Source organism: Bos javanicus, chromosome 3 (assembly GCF_032452875.1).
Source record: "Bos javanicus breed banteng chromosome 3, ARS-OSU_banteng_1.0, whole genome shotgun sequence".
Classification (NCBI taxonomy): domain Eukaryota; kingdom Metazoa; phylum Chordata; class Mammalia; order Artiodactyla; family Bovidae; genus Bos; species Bos javanicus.
The window spans coordinates 32563555-32575795 of NC_083870.1; the positions used below are offsets into that span (position 1 = coordinate 32563555).

The 12241-nt window shown below is 36.4% G+C and overlaps 1 protein-coding gene across 2 annotated transcripts in view; it reads right to left on the bottom strand.

Annotated features, from left to right (window-relative positions):
- Positions 1 to 1784: 1784 nt before the first annotated feature.
- Positions 1785 to 12241, bottom strand: part of CEPT1 (choline/ethanolamine phosphotransferase 1) — a 36466-nt gene continuing 26009 nt past the window's right edge. Inside the window, exons 5-9 of one of the 2 annotated variants that reach the window (XM_061410847.1) lie at positions 11589 to 11673; positions 4533 to 4664; positions 3874 to 4032; positions 3255 to 3380; positions 1785 to 2563 (exon numbers count right to left, since the gene is read on the bottom strand). In XM_061410847.1, the coding sequence (XP_061266831.1) occupies positions 2444 to 2563; positions 3255 to 3380; positions 3874 to 4032; positions 4533 to 4664; positions 11589 to 11673 (622 nt within the window). In that variant the 3' untranslated portion in view covers positions 1785 to 2443. The remainder of the gene's footprint in view (positions 2564 to 3254; positions 3381 to 3873; positions 4033 to 4532; positions 4665 to 11588; positions 11674 to 12241) is intronic. The other variant, XM_061410848.1, reaches the window with a different exon arrangement.

The following is a 12241-nucleotide window of genomic DNA, read 5'->3' on the forward strand; positions in this document are numbered from 1 at the left end:
CTGCTGCAGGGGGCACGTTCTACTGTCCACATGCCACCCCAAACTAGGCTGCTACTCTTCACAGCTTTCAAGAATTAGTGTACTTTTTTAGGTAGTTTATGCCAGTGGTTCCTAATCCTAGTTGTATCTCAGGACTGGAATCCTGGGGAGCTTATGAAAATATGAGGCTCCATCTTTAACCTACAAAATCATCATTAAAGATAGGACCTGGGAACCTATATTTTTAAAACTTCTTCAGCTGATTCTGACATCTAACCAGGTATATAATATGCTCATAAGAATCAGCACCAACTGAGGTTTACTACAAACATACCTTGATCTCATGTTGATGGTTATCTAGAGTTGAAGGAAGCACACACCAAATACCTAGATGTCTTCCAGATTTCCATTATGCTGAAAAAGATTCTAGCACCTCCGTTTGTAGCTTCAGGTCACTAAAACCTAGTATAGTGTAGAAGATAATGCTGGACCAGGATTCAGAAGATACGGATTCTAGTCTCCATTTGGAAAAGGAACAACCGTTGTGACACTGGTATGCCATTTAGCTTCTCCAAACCTCAGTTTCCACTGTAGGCAGTTAACCTCTGCTGTGTCTATCTCATAAGACAATGATGTAACCCTGCCAAATTTAATTATCCTTCCTTCTTTTTACCTTTGTCCTACCTTGTGACATCTGATCTACCCTAACATTTTCTTATATGAACTTCTCTACCCCAGATGCTACAGAAGTTGGTAGCAAGCAAAGATAGTGAAAACTTCCCTTTCCTGCTACATTCTAGCAAAGAAATGAAAGGTTTCACTACCACTGGTAATCAAGATTACATGGAATTGATGGAATCATTAGAAGTGCAAGAAAGAGTTCTGGCTGCCAGGCAAAGCAGCACAGCTATTGTGTATCCATGATTATGGAAATGGAAATAAATGGAAATAAATAAGAATCAATAGTAAGATACCTCATTTTAGTCAATAGTTTAAACGTTTGCTGTTTGCCTCTTCATTCAAGCAATAGAACTATACACAATAGAAACAGATCTGGTTTATAGTTACTGAGCACACCTATTTTTTTGTTTCAAACTTGTAGCCAGAAAAGGAGAGTGCAAATATTCAACAATTGCCAAGAGAGGCACAAGCCTCTTTTATTTTAAATCTGGGGGAAGGGCTTGAGATTCTGAGAGCTACTAACCAGTCAATCCTAAAGGAAACCTGAATTTTCATTGGAAGGACTGATGCTGAAGCTCTAATAGCTTGGCCATGTGATGCAAAGAGCTGACTCATTGGAAAAGACCCTAATGCTGGGAAAGACTGAAGGCAGGAGGAAAAGATGACAGAGAGTGAGATGGCTGGATGGTATCACCAACTCAATGGACATGAGTCTGAGCAAACTTCAGGAGACAGTGAAGGACGGGAAAGCCTGGTGTGCTGCAGTCCATGGGGTCACAGAGTCAGACATGACTTAGCAGCTGAGGAACAACAACAAACACCTACTAAACTCCTCTGGACTTTTAAGATTATGGTTCTCTTTTTAAAAAGGGAAAAAATGACTTATAATCTCAAGGGTGACAACTATCACAACAACAAAAAACCTTCCAAGAGGGAAAATGAACATAGCACTCCCATGTTTTAAGTTAATCAGTTTTATATAAAATAGGTCACAGGACACATGTTGACGATGTAGCTGACTTAATTTCCTTATTTACTAAAGAACAAAAATAAATTTTGCTTAAAAATTTTAAAAGCGACATTAAAACTTAGTTTTTCCACTGAATAAAACTGAGAAGACAGACTGGTTTTCAGATCAGATGTTTATTTAAAAAAATAAAATGGATCGACAAAGTTACCACATTATTATGCATGCTAACAGGATTTCCCAAGCCCATGAGATATACCATATCTTGAGCAATAAAAAAATGACTTTCTCAACAACATAAAGATAGGAAACTTTTCAATCCAAATTCAAAATCTTTATCAAGTTCCACCTCATAAGCTAGTAGGATATATCTGTGCCACAAGCTGAGCTCCTTAGTAAAGAAAGCTTGAGAAGATACTAAACAAGGATGTCACTAAAAAGATGATGATTTGTTAAAATTATAAAGCAATGAATTTTGGCCTGCAAATATTCTACATTAGAAATCTCCACCACTGGGGATCTGTTCCCCATGACGATTTTACTCTGAATCCAGGATAATTACAAACACATGGTATTTTTTCTTGCATGCTTTCTTGGTCCAACCCTGCATGACAACACGTACATTTACAGGATGGAACTTGAAATTCCCATTCTCACACAGGGATAGTTAAGAATTGTTATCAATAACAAAGAATAAAAGTTATACAACATTGATTATTATAAATTATTCTTGTTTTTAACCTCCCCATTCGCCTCAATATGTTCAGATTCTTTCCCGCAGAAAACATGAGCTTCCTATGTAACATCGTTACATCATTAATGATGATTAGAATGAGCTGTGGAGACCTTGATTCTGAAGACATGTATATGCAGGTGAGACGCAATCTGATTGCAAACACTGACACAGTAGCGAATCAAATCAAAGAAAGAGAAGACCTGGAAAATACAAAAAAAAAGAGAGAGATTATTAGATTCTCAGCACCTGCTCAGGCCATCCCTAAAGCTGGAGAGGCTTCTGACTTTCTCTTCTCCTGAAATTCATCTTCAATTTCATACAATTTAGTAACTCAATTTCCCCACAGATCTCCTTTATACCAAGGAGCAACAAACTCAGTGAATATTTTATGTTTTGTGGACCATACTTTGTCACTGTTCAACTCTGCCTCTGAAGCATAAAAGCAACCACAGACAAGACATAAATGACAGGCCATAACTATGTTTCAAGAAAACTTTATTTACAAAACCTGGCCACTGGCCCACACAGTATAGTCTGCCAACTACTGAAATACGGAATTTATGAGCCAGGATGTAGGCAGGACTAATAAGAATACAAAAGAATGACTAAAGACAGAGTCACAAGGAACTCTCATGAAGTCCCATGTTTTCTGGTATTCTAAATCATTACAATTAAAAAAAAATTTTTGGCCACACCCCATGTCATGTGGGATCTTAGTTCCCTGATCAGGAATAGAACCCAAGGTCCTCATTTTGGAAGGTGGAGTTTTAACCACTGGATAATCAGGGAAGTCCCTAAATCATTATATGATCTATTTCTCAGGACTGGCCCACTGAAACAAGAAAACAAGCAGCCTCCAAATCATGAAATAGAACACGGTACAAAACTTACCAGGGCTATCCAAAGTACAATATATTCATCAATAAAGCTGTTAAAATACTGGTCCAGAAACAAAAGTGCTGGGCCTATGAATGCTGTGTCATGTAAATGCATCTCACTTTTAGTCATGTGTGCCACCTATGAATAAAAGAGAATCAGTGATGTAGGCAGCCATTTTCATTTTACAGCAATTGTGAGCTACACAGTAATCAGTATTGTGATCAAATATCATGTTGCAAGAATCCTTTAGCAGTATCTACTCAATGTTCAAAACTAAGATGACAGCACAGAGTGGGTTTGAGAGCTATACAGTGAAGGTATGTACCATGACAACTAAATCCCCCCTAAAAGCTCTTCACAAGGAGCCTTAAGTGTACAGAATGAGAATGAAGAATAGAGACAAACTAAATAATCAAATTAACCTGTGGATAGAAGAGCTGCAGAGGTTTTAGGAGCTTCTGTTAATCTCAAATTGTAACTTCATGTAAGAGTGAAAACAGCTCCTATGTTGATGTCAAGAGATTTTCACGGGAGGAGAGCAAACTCTAGAATTGCTTAACAAACTGTGAAATAAAAACTCTGGCTATAAAACCAAAATAAGAAGAAAGTTAAAAACAAAACTGGTGCTTACCACAAGCTTATTGGTGATTTTGGCAGATACAAAACCAAATGTCAATATATAAAGACAGGGATGCTTTTCGAAAAGCTGAACTGCTGATTTCTTATAGATCATTGCAGCTAATGTAATTACTGATCCAATATGGAGGAAAGGAGAAAGGACACTTGTTCCCTGTTTAAAGAGAAGTGAGGAATTAGTGGTATTCTATACCGATCAGATACTGTATGGATCTGCTTGATGTTAAGACAGAGCAACGCAAACTTCTAAGAACCTCATGGTGTCTGAAAGCCAGCAATTTTATAACTGAATACCAGAAGTGCTAGGGAAAAGTAGCAGTGTGGACTGGTTAGGCACAAACTGATTTTATGTAAAGAGGCTAGACATATTTTACAAAGCAGATTGCACTCTTGTGTGTGTGTGAGTATATGTGCATGCACAAAAATATGCAAATATAAACATATAAATCTTTACATGTGTAAATAAAACAAGTTTCAGACGCTACTTTTTTCTTTAACGCTAAGTGCAAATTCTCAATTAAAAAGTGATTTTTAATTAATTCAAATAACAACTCAAATGAAAAACAAAGCAATTACAAAACTAAGTCCAAGTACAGAGATTACAAAAGTAACTTTGAGCACAGACAATCACCGGAAAACTTAAGAAATACTTACTGCTATCGTTGATCCATTTTTTCCAACACCACCTGTGAAGATTACACGGAAGTAATTTGTACAGGAAAATATGGTCCCTGCTACAGTACAAAGCGCAGGAAAAAGTTTCATTTGAATATTCAGCACTGGAATCTTCAATAGGTAGAGAGAGAGAGAGCAATTAATATATATATACACACACACACACACACACATATACAGATTAAAATAACAAAACATATATTTGATTCATATTCTGATATATTCTCCATTCCTTCTATACTTTGTAAATACTCAAACTGATGGAACTTTCCCTAGCCTTTCCATTATAAACAACATAACAAGTCTCAACAAATGAGAGATTTGTTAATAACAAATTAATAAAAATTAATCTTACTTCTGATACAACTTAAAAACTGATTCAACTTTATTAGTCTGTGTCATAGCTAAGTTCACCTAATACATCCCAGAAGTCTGGCAACACTGAATCAGGTTATCTTCCAGCCTTTTTATACAGGAAGTGTGCTTTGCCTTTTTCTTTGTGCATTTTTTGAACTCTACTGATAAATCTGTAACTAGTTATTAATTGTTATGAGAAAAGCATAGAGTATAAAGGACTAGAAGTACGTGCAACAAGAATTAAAAAAAAAATCTCCAAACTTGAGAATGGAAGACAAAAGTTCCAAAAAGTTCAAACTGTTGGGATATAAGATGCTAGCAAAAGCAGAGAGCAACTAAGAAAGCATTCATATTCAAGAAGCTTCTGACAATCTCAAATTGTAGATTCACATAAAAGTAAAAACAGCTCCCATATTGATGTCAAGAGATTCTCACTGGAGGACAGAAAACTCAGGGACAGGAGGAAAAATATATGACACACACCCAAGCAGGTACAGCTCTATAATTGTATATCCAAAATTTTAACATACAAGTTTACTTTCCAGAAGTAAGTAATAAATTTTTGTATTGTACTGAAAATATGAATCAATTTACCTAAAGTAAGGGCGGCGGGGGGGGGGGGGGGGGGGGGGGGTGGGCAGTGCTGGGTAGATTGAGATCATGTATCTAACCTTGCAAACACAATAACCTCATTTAAAACAAAACACACTTGTACTAAATCTTAAAAATCATTTAAAATTTCCTTTTTACACTTCTCTTTTTAGCTTTTTTGAAGTCTCCAATTTTGTCCAGTATGGAAGGAAAAGAAAGCAATAGTAAAATGATACGTTCTATTAAGAGAAACACAACGGCTCTAGGAGTAAGATTCCAAAAGCAATGGTTTTCCAACAGGAATCATTCCAAAACAACGGTTTAATAGGTTTAATGAGTTCTTACAATGAAGACATTTTAATCAGGGCTGTTTATACTTTTCAAGGCTGCCATCTGCCTATATTTTAAAAATCAAATAAAGAAATGTGACATTGCCCATTCTTTTTGTGTTTAAAACCCCATGAAGATTGACAGATACAAAATTAAACATTTAGATACTCTGTTTCTTTAAAACTCTCACGAACTCAGTTTATTTAGGCAACTCTAGGACCTCCTGCAAAACTGTAGTCTAAAAAACAGGGGAAAATCAACTATTCAAATTTCAAGTTGTACTGTGGCAGTGTTTAATTTTCTAAAATGAAATACGTCAACTTAAAAAATTAAGCCCAGAACTTTATGGAGCACCTTAAATTGTCCCCTTCTTTCTCTAATTGATCTCCAAACCCTTACAGTTCAAATTCAAAGTTTGTTTTCAATAAAGGAGAAAATCAACACCACAGGGTGCTCTGAACTCCAAGAGATTTCTTTTTTTTTTTGCTCTCATTCAGAAAACTAAAGATATCACAATCTAAATTTGATGCACCTGGCTGAAATTCAATACTCTGGCTAGTTCCCCTTTCCCTCCAGACAAAGGACCTGCCTGGCTAAGGAGGAAATACTATACTCTTTCAGATTTCAAAGGAAGCAAACCATTAATCCATTACAGGGCATGCCTTTATTAGGGCCAGGGTACTAAATGAGTGCCAGTGACTTAGTGCCACAACTAAATGAGAGTGTAGCAGTAATTTGTGCCACAATTGAACTGAATAGCATCACAACTGTATTTAAAATTTGGTGAAAATGGTTTAGGACCATGGAAGTTTTTGCTCTTTGAAAGAACAAACAGCAACATTAGAAAAGCCAGGCAAAGCTTGGACCACAAACCAAGCTACAGACTTAGGGGCAAAGAATCATAAACATTCTTAGGGCCCTCTTCACTTCTGTCATCTATGATAGCTATATACACCAAAACATTCACTCCTGAATGTAGGTTTATGCTTAAATTGATTTTTATATTCTCTAGAACCCTGCATATTGTAGGTGCTCAATATAAACTTGTCACATAGATTAAGATGTCCTCCCTTTCTCTTACTCTCCATGTAGACCTTTTTTGAGATACTATGCAGACACATCTTGCCCCCTCATTAAGAAGGAAAAAGGAAGTTAGCTATAAGAAAACCTGAGGCAACGTGAAGGAAAACCTGAAGTCAAAGGAACCCCAAGTCCTACCACGTGATTCCTTAAAGATCAGCCCAACTGAAGCACCTATCAAAAGTACTACAAGAGTTGTCACTTTCACCTCACTCAAGATCAAGGCGGGTGGACACGTTCTATCTTTCTCAACCTTTCTCCTTCTGTCCTCATCTTCCTGGAATGTATTCAAGGTGATCAAAGTGCATCCACGTTGTAGACACTGACAGAAAGCTGTATTAAAAACACCTTCATCTCAGGCCTACTCAGAGTGTCCTCAGTCTTTGAGGCTGGAAAGAATACAATCTCACTTGGGTCACAGTGTCTGCTCTATAGGTAGGGTGAAATCCTCAAGTTGTTGCTTAGTCTGGTTGTTGTTGTGTCTGACTCTGCGACCGCACAGACTGTGGCCCACCAGGCTGCTCTGCCCATGGGATTCTCCAGGCACGAATAGTGGAGTGGGTTGCCATTTCCTTCTCCAAAGGGTCTTCCCGACCCAGGGATCTAACCCGACTCCTGCTTGGTAGGCAAATTCTTTACCACTGAGCCACCAGGGAAGCCCAAAATCCTTTGGACTCATGCCATAAATTATACAACCAAATAATATCAATCTAATGTAATTCATTTTCCAGAGATGAAAAAAATCTTAAACTCTCAGGTTTACAGATTGTAACAGACACAGGTTTTGGTTGAATTGCTTGGATTAAAGCAAAATATCAGTTACTAATAAAATACTCTTATAGGCTTTGTAAATTTCAGCAGAAAGTATAATTTTGAGATTAGATACTTTCTTACAAAGAATATGGATATGTCTGTTTGTAAGTTATGACCAACCTAGACAGCATTTTAAAAAGCAGAGACATTACTTTGCCAATAAAGGTCCATCTAGTCAAAGCTATGGTTTTTCCAGTAGTCATGTATGGCTGTGAGAGTTGGACTATAAAGAAAGCTGAGTGCCTAAGAATTGATGCTTTTGATGTGGTGTTGGAGAAGACTCTTGAGAGCCCATTGGACTGTAAAGAGATCCAACAAGTCCATCCTAAAGGAGATTGGTCCTGAGTGTTCATTGGAGGGACTGATGTTGAAGCTGAAACTCTAATACTTTGGCCACCTGATGCAAAAAGCTGACTCATTTGAAAAGAGCCTCATGCTGGGAAAGATTGAAAGCAGGAGGAGAAGGGGACTACAGAGGATGAGATGGTTGGGTGGCATCACAGACTGAATGGAGATGAGTTTGAGTATAAACTCCAGGAGTTGGTGATGGATTGGTGCGCTGCAGTCCGTAGGGCTGCAAAGAGTCGGACATGACTGAGCGACTGAACTGAATGTCTGATTTACTTAAGTATAAAGGCACTCCTGATGTCTTGCAGTTTAACAGTAAGAATTCTGAAACTGCACCTGTAATGTTTGTGTGTACGCTCAGTCATGTCCGACTCTTTGTGACCCTGTGGACTGTGGACTGCCAGACTCCTCTGTCCATGGCAATTTTCCAGGCAAGAATACTGAAGTGTGTTGCCATCTCCTCCTCTGGGGGAAATCTTCCTGATCCAGGGATCGAACCTCTATCTCTTGTGTCTCCTGCATTGGTAGGTGGATTCTTTACCAACTGTGCCACCTGGGAAGCTCTTCTCCTATAAAGCCCCTCACCTGTAATAACACCCACAATTTGCTTAAACTGGATTCTAGAAGGTGTCTCCTGTTTTAACACACATTTATTTAACACACATCAACTGCTACTTAAAGAATCGACTGTCAGTGAAAGTAACCAGCAGGGGATTTTATGTGGATCCTTTCCAAAGTAATATTCCTTTTTTCAAGACTGATATATGTGATAAAAGATAGCTCCAAGACAACCCAAAAGGATATAGTCTTTTGGAGAAGCAATACACACAAAAAATGTCTTGTTTCTTGCAATGTATAAACTATGTAGTAACTTTTGTGCATGAGAATAATTTCTTTTCTTAAAACACGGTGGGGGGAAAGAAACACAAACCACACACACACAAATCCTAACCAACCTAAACAAACAAAAACTAACTACAACCTCTGGCAAAACAAACAAACAAAATCTCTTTGAAGGAAAAAAAAAAAAGCAAAAAGTAGGTGATTAATAAGCAGTAGATGGAAATCACTTACCTTTGCAAAACAGCTGATCTTCTAAAATCAGCTTTAAGAAGACATTTGCACTATTTTTATTTGTTTTCACCATAAAGCTGCTTTCTTAAATATCAATAAAAGTCTTTAAATGAGGATTTGGAAGGCAATTTCCATTTTATGTCCTCAGGCTCAAAAGAGACAAAAAATTCATTCCTGGGCCCTAAATAAATATCTCCTCTCCATTTTGGCACACAAGTAAGAGCACTGGAAGTATAGTCTTTCCTGAACTAAGACAATGCATTTCAAAACACCTTTTTCAGCCATGAGCTCATGGGGTCATGTATAAAGAAAAAAGAAATAGAGTGGTTGAAGTCAATTATGGGAATCTGTACTGAAAACTGCTCAAAGAACACAAATATTTCTCTAAGCCTCTGAATATCACCAGAGAGGGCAAGTCCTTTCCTTTTAGTTTAATGATGGTAACAGTAGAACCAATGATACTAATAATAAGACATGGGTCTGGGAATCTGTTTCCTTATTGCAATCTAACCTCACTAATTCTGGAATTGAATTGCTGGATCTGGGACCTCCAATTCAGTCTTGGGTCTGAGAGTTCCTCAGATTACTTCTTTAAACATATAATAAAAAAGAATGATTGTATATATCTTGTCAATAAAGACAGGACAAAACATTTGATCCTTTTAAAGAAAAATAATTTCTGTTATGCACATGTAACAGATTCTGTGTATAAATCCTAATAAAGGGAACATGTTTACTTGAAGCAAATTTACTGCCAGGTATCACCTAAAAATCAAGGATATGTGTATAGCCTGCGTGAATACACAACTACATTGACAACAATGCTTTCCATACTTCCATGCTGATACGGATAATTAGGTATATATACCTGATGTTGACTTGTTTCTAGACAATTAAGCCAGATATTCTATTTTTTGCTATTGATATGTTGAAACACTACAAGTAATTTATATGTGTATAAGAGATGCAAAGTAATTTTGGAGGGGGAGATATTTTGGTATAAAACACAAAGCCTATGAAAAAAATATCATCAAGAGATAAAAAAAAATTAAGTGAGAGGCAAGCTTTAGGCTTTATAAAATAGTTTCAGGAGAAGACTACTTTTTCTTTCCTTCTACAGCCAAACTGTTTAAAACTATTACCTATTTAATATTTTTATAGCTACTTATAACTGTTTAACTATTTAGCCTACAAGACAGCAAAAGAAATAACATTATAGTGAAATCCAAGATCTATAGAGAGATACATAAATATAGGACATGTTTATATATCTATAGATCTTGGATTTCACTAGAGACAGTACTGGCATTTGAGACTAATGTGTAAAAAAGATGTGACTTTGAATGATACTATGTATGAACAGTTTCAGAATTTTCCTGGTTGACTAACGATTATTTTTATTCCTTCATTTCCCTCCTCACAAGGCTATCCCGTCAACAAAAGGCATGACGCATTTCTGGTAATAAATACTTAAGGAAACATGTTAATTATACTTCCTTGAGTATCAAATTCACCATCATTAAATGAGTTAGGTAAAGGGAAAATTTTGCTCAGTAAATTTCCCTTATACTTAAATATTAATCTGACTTTTAAGAACTGTGTTTGTTTAGGAGTAGGAAAAATTCCAATTGTAAGAGCAGCCACAACTTCTCTTGAGGGCTTATCATTTGATGGACTGTTCCTGAGTGCTTTACACATACTCATTTAATCCACAAAATAACCTTATCAGACAGGTACTATTATTGTCCTCATTTTATAAGAGGAGAAAACTAAGCCACAGAGAGTTGAATAACAGATCAAGTTCACTCAGTAGGCAGTGAAGCCAGTACAAAACTCAGGCAGTCTGGTTCCTTAGCCTGTGTTCTTGACCCCCCTGTATTATATATATTCTATTCTTTCTCCAGAATTTTGTGGGAAAGAACTTGTGTTTCTTGGGGATGACTATATTTCAGGTCAGGTTGAAAATCAGGGTCTCAGCTTGTTGAAACAATCCAATAGCAGTGATTTCAATAAGCATTTATTCTGTTCTGTGGTCAGAATTAATTTACTACCAAAATTTATTATTCAGCTTTAAGCATATAATGGAGAAACTAGTAGACTCATGTAGTTCAGCAAGAGAATAAAAGATCTGATTCAGTCTTATCATTGGGTTAACTTGATACACTACCTGCTATTGCCTCACTTATACAATGGGATAACAAATAATAATTCTAAAGCCTTTAAAAATACTCTTGAAATGGACCTACTGAACCACATAACTCCAAATAGTAAAATTCACTATGCCCTAAAGAGAAGTTTGTGTCCTAACGTTGCTGTGACTTTTTGTCTCCAGAGAGAACAAAATAATTTAACATATCACCTTTTAACTGGATTATACTGGATTAGAAAAACACAAGCAAAAGACAACATGCATTACGTGGGATACACAATGTGAAGAGTTACCATAGATTGCCAAAAAGGTGGTCCTCCAATCACTGCCAGCAAATGCAGGATTATTATGAAGATTTGCACTTCAGTCACATCAATTCTGATTAGGTACAAAAAGCCAAAAAAGCAGAATTACTCAAAACAATTTCAAGTTAATTACTTGCAAGCTTAGCAGCATTCCTCTATCATGCACAATAGAAAAAAAATCTCAAATATTGAGGAAAGGGGAAAAGGAGATGTCAAAAATTTGTTATGAGCAAAATCAAATAAAATCCAGGGCATTTTCATTTAATTTAATCAATTTCACAGAGCAATAAAAACCCCTCCTTTCTAAAGAAAATTTCTGAAGTTGGGTTGAAACTATAGCTTAACCTTTCTCACCAAAAAAAAAGAAAAAGAAAAAAATAAGTGTGTGTATTAAATTTTGAATGTCAAGCAGAGGACTACACTGCACTGGTATATGAGATCTTGAAATAAGTGCTTTGCAGTATCAAATGGAAGAAATGGTGAGCTTTTACTAAAGTAACATAAATCACAGATGCAAAACTTACTGCCCTTTATATTCATTTAATGCCTTCCATGGTATGGGTGTGGAAAAAAAAATTCACCCAATTTTCAAATTCTTATGCTTATTAGGTCAATTACTCTAAGACATCCGGAAAGAAGAT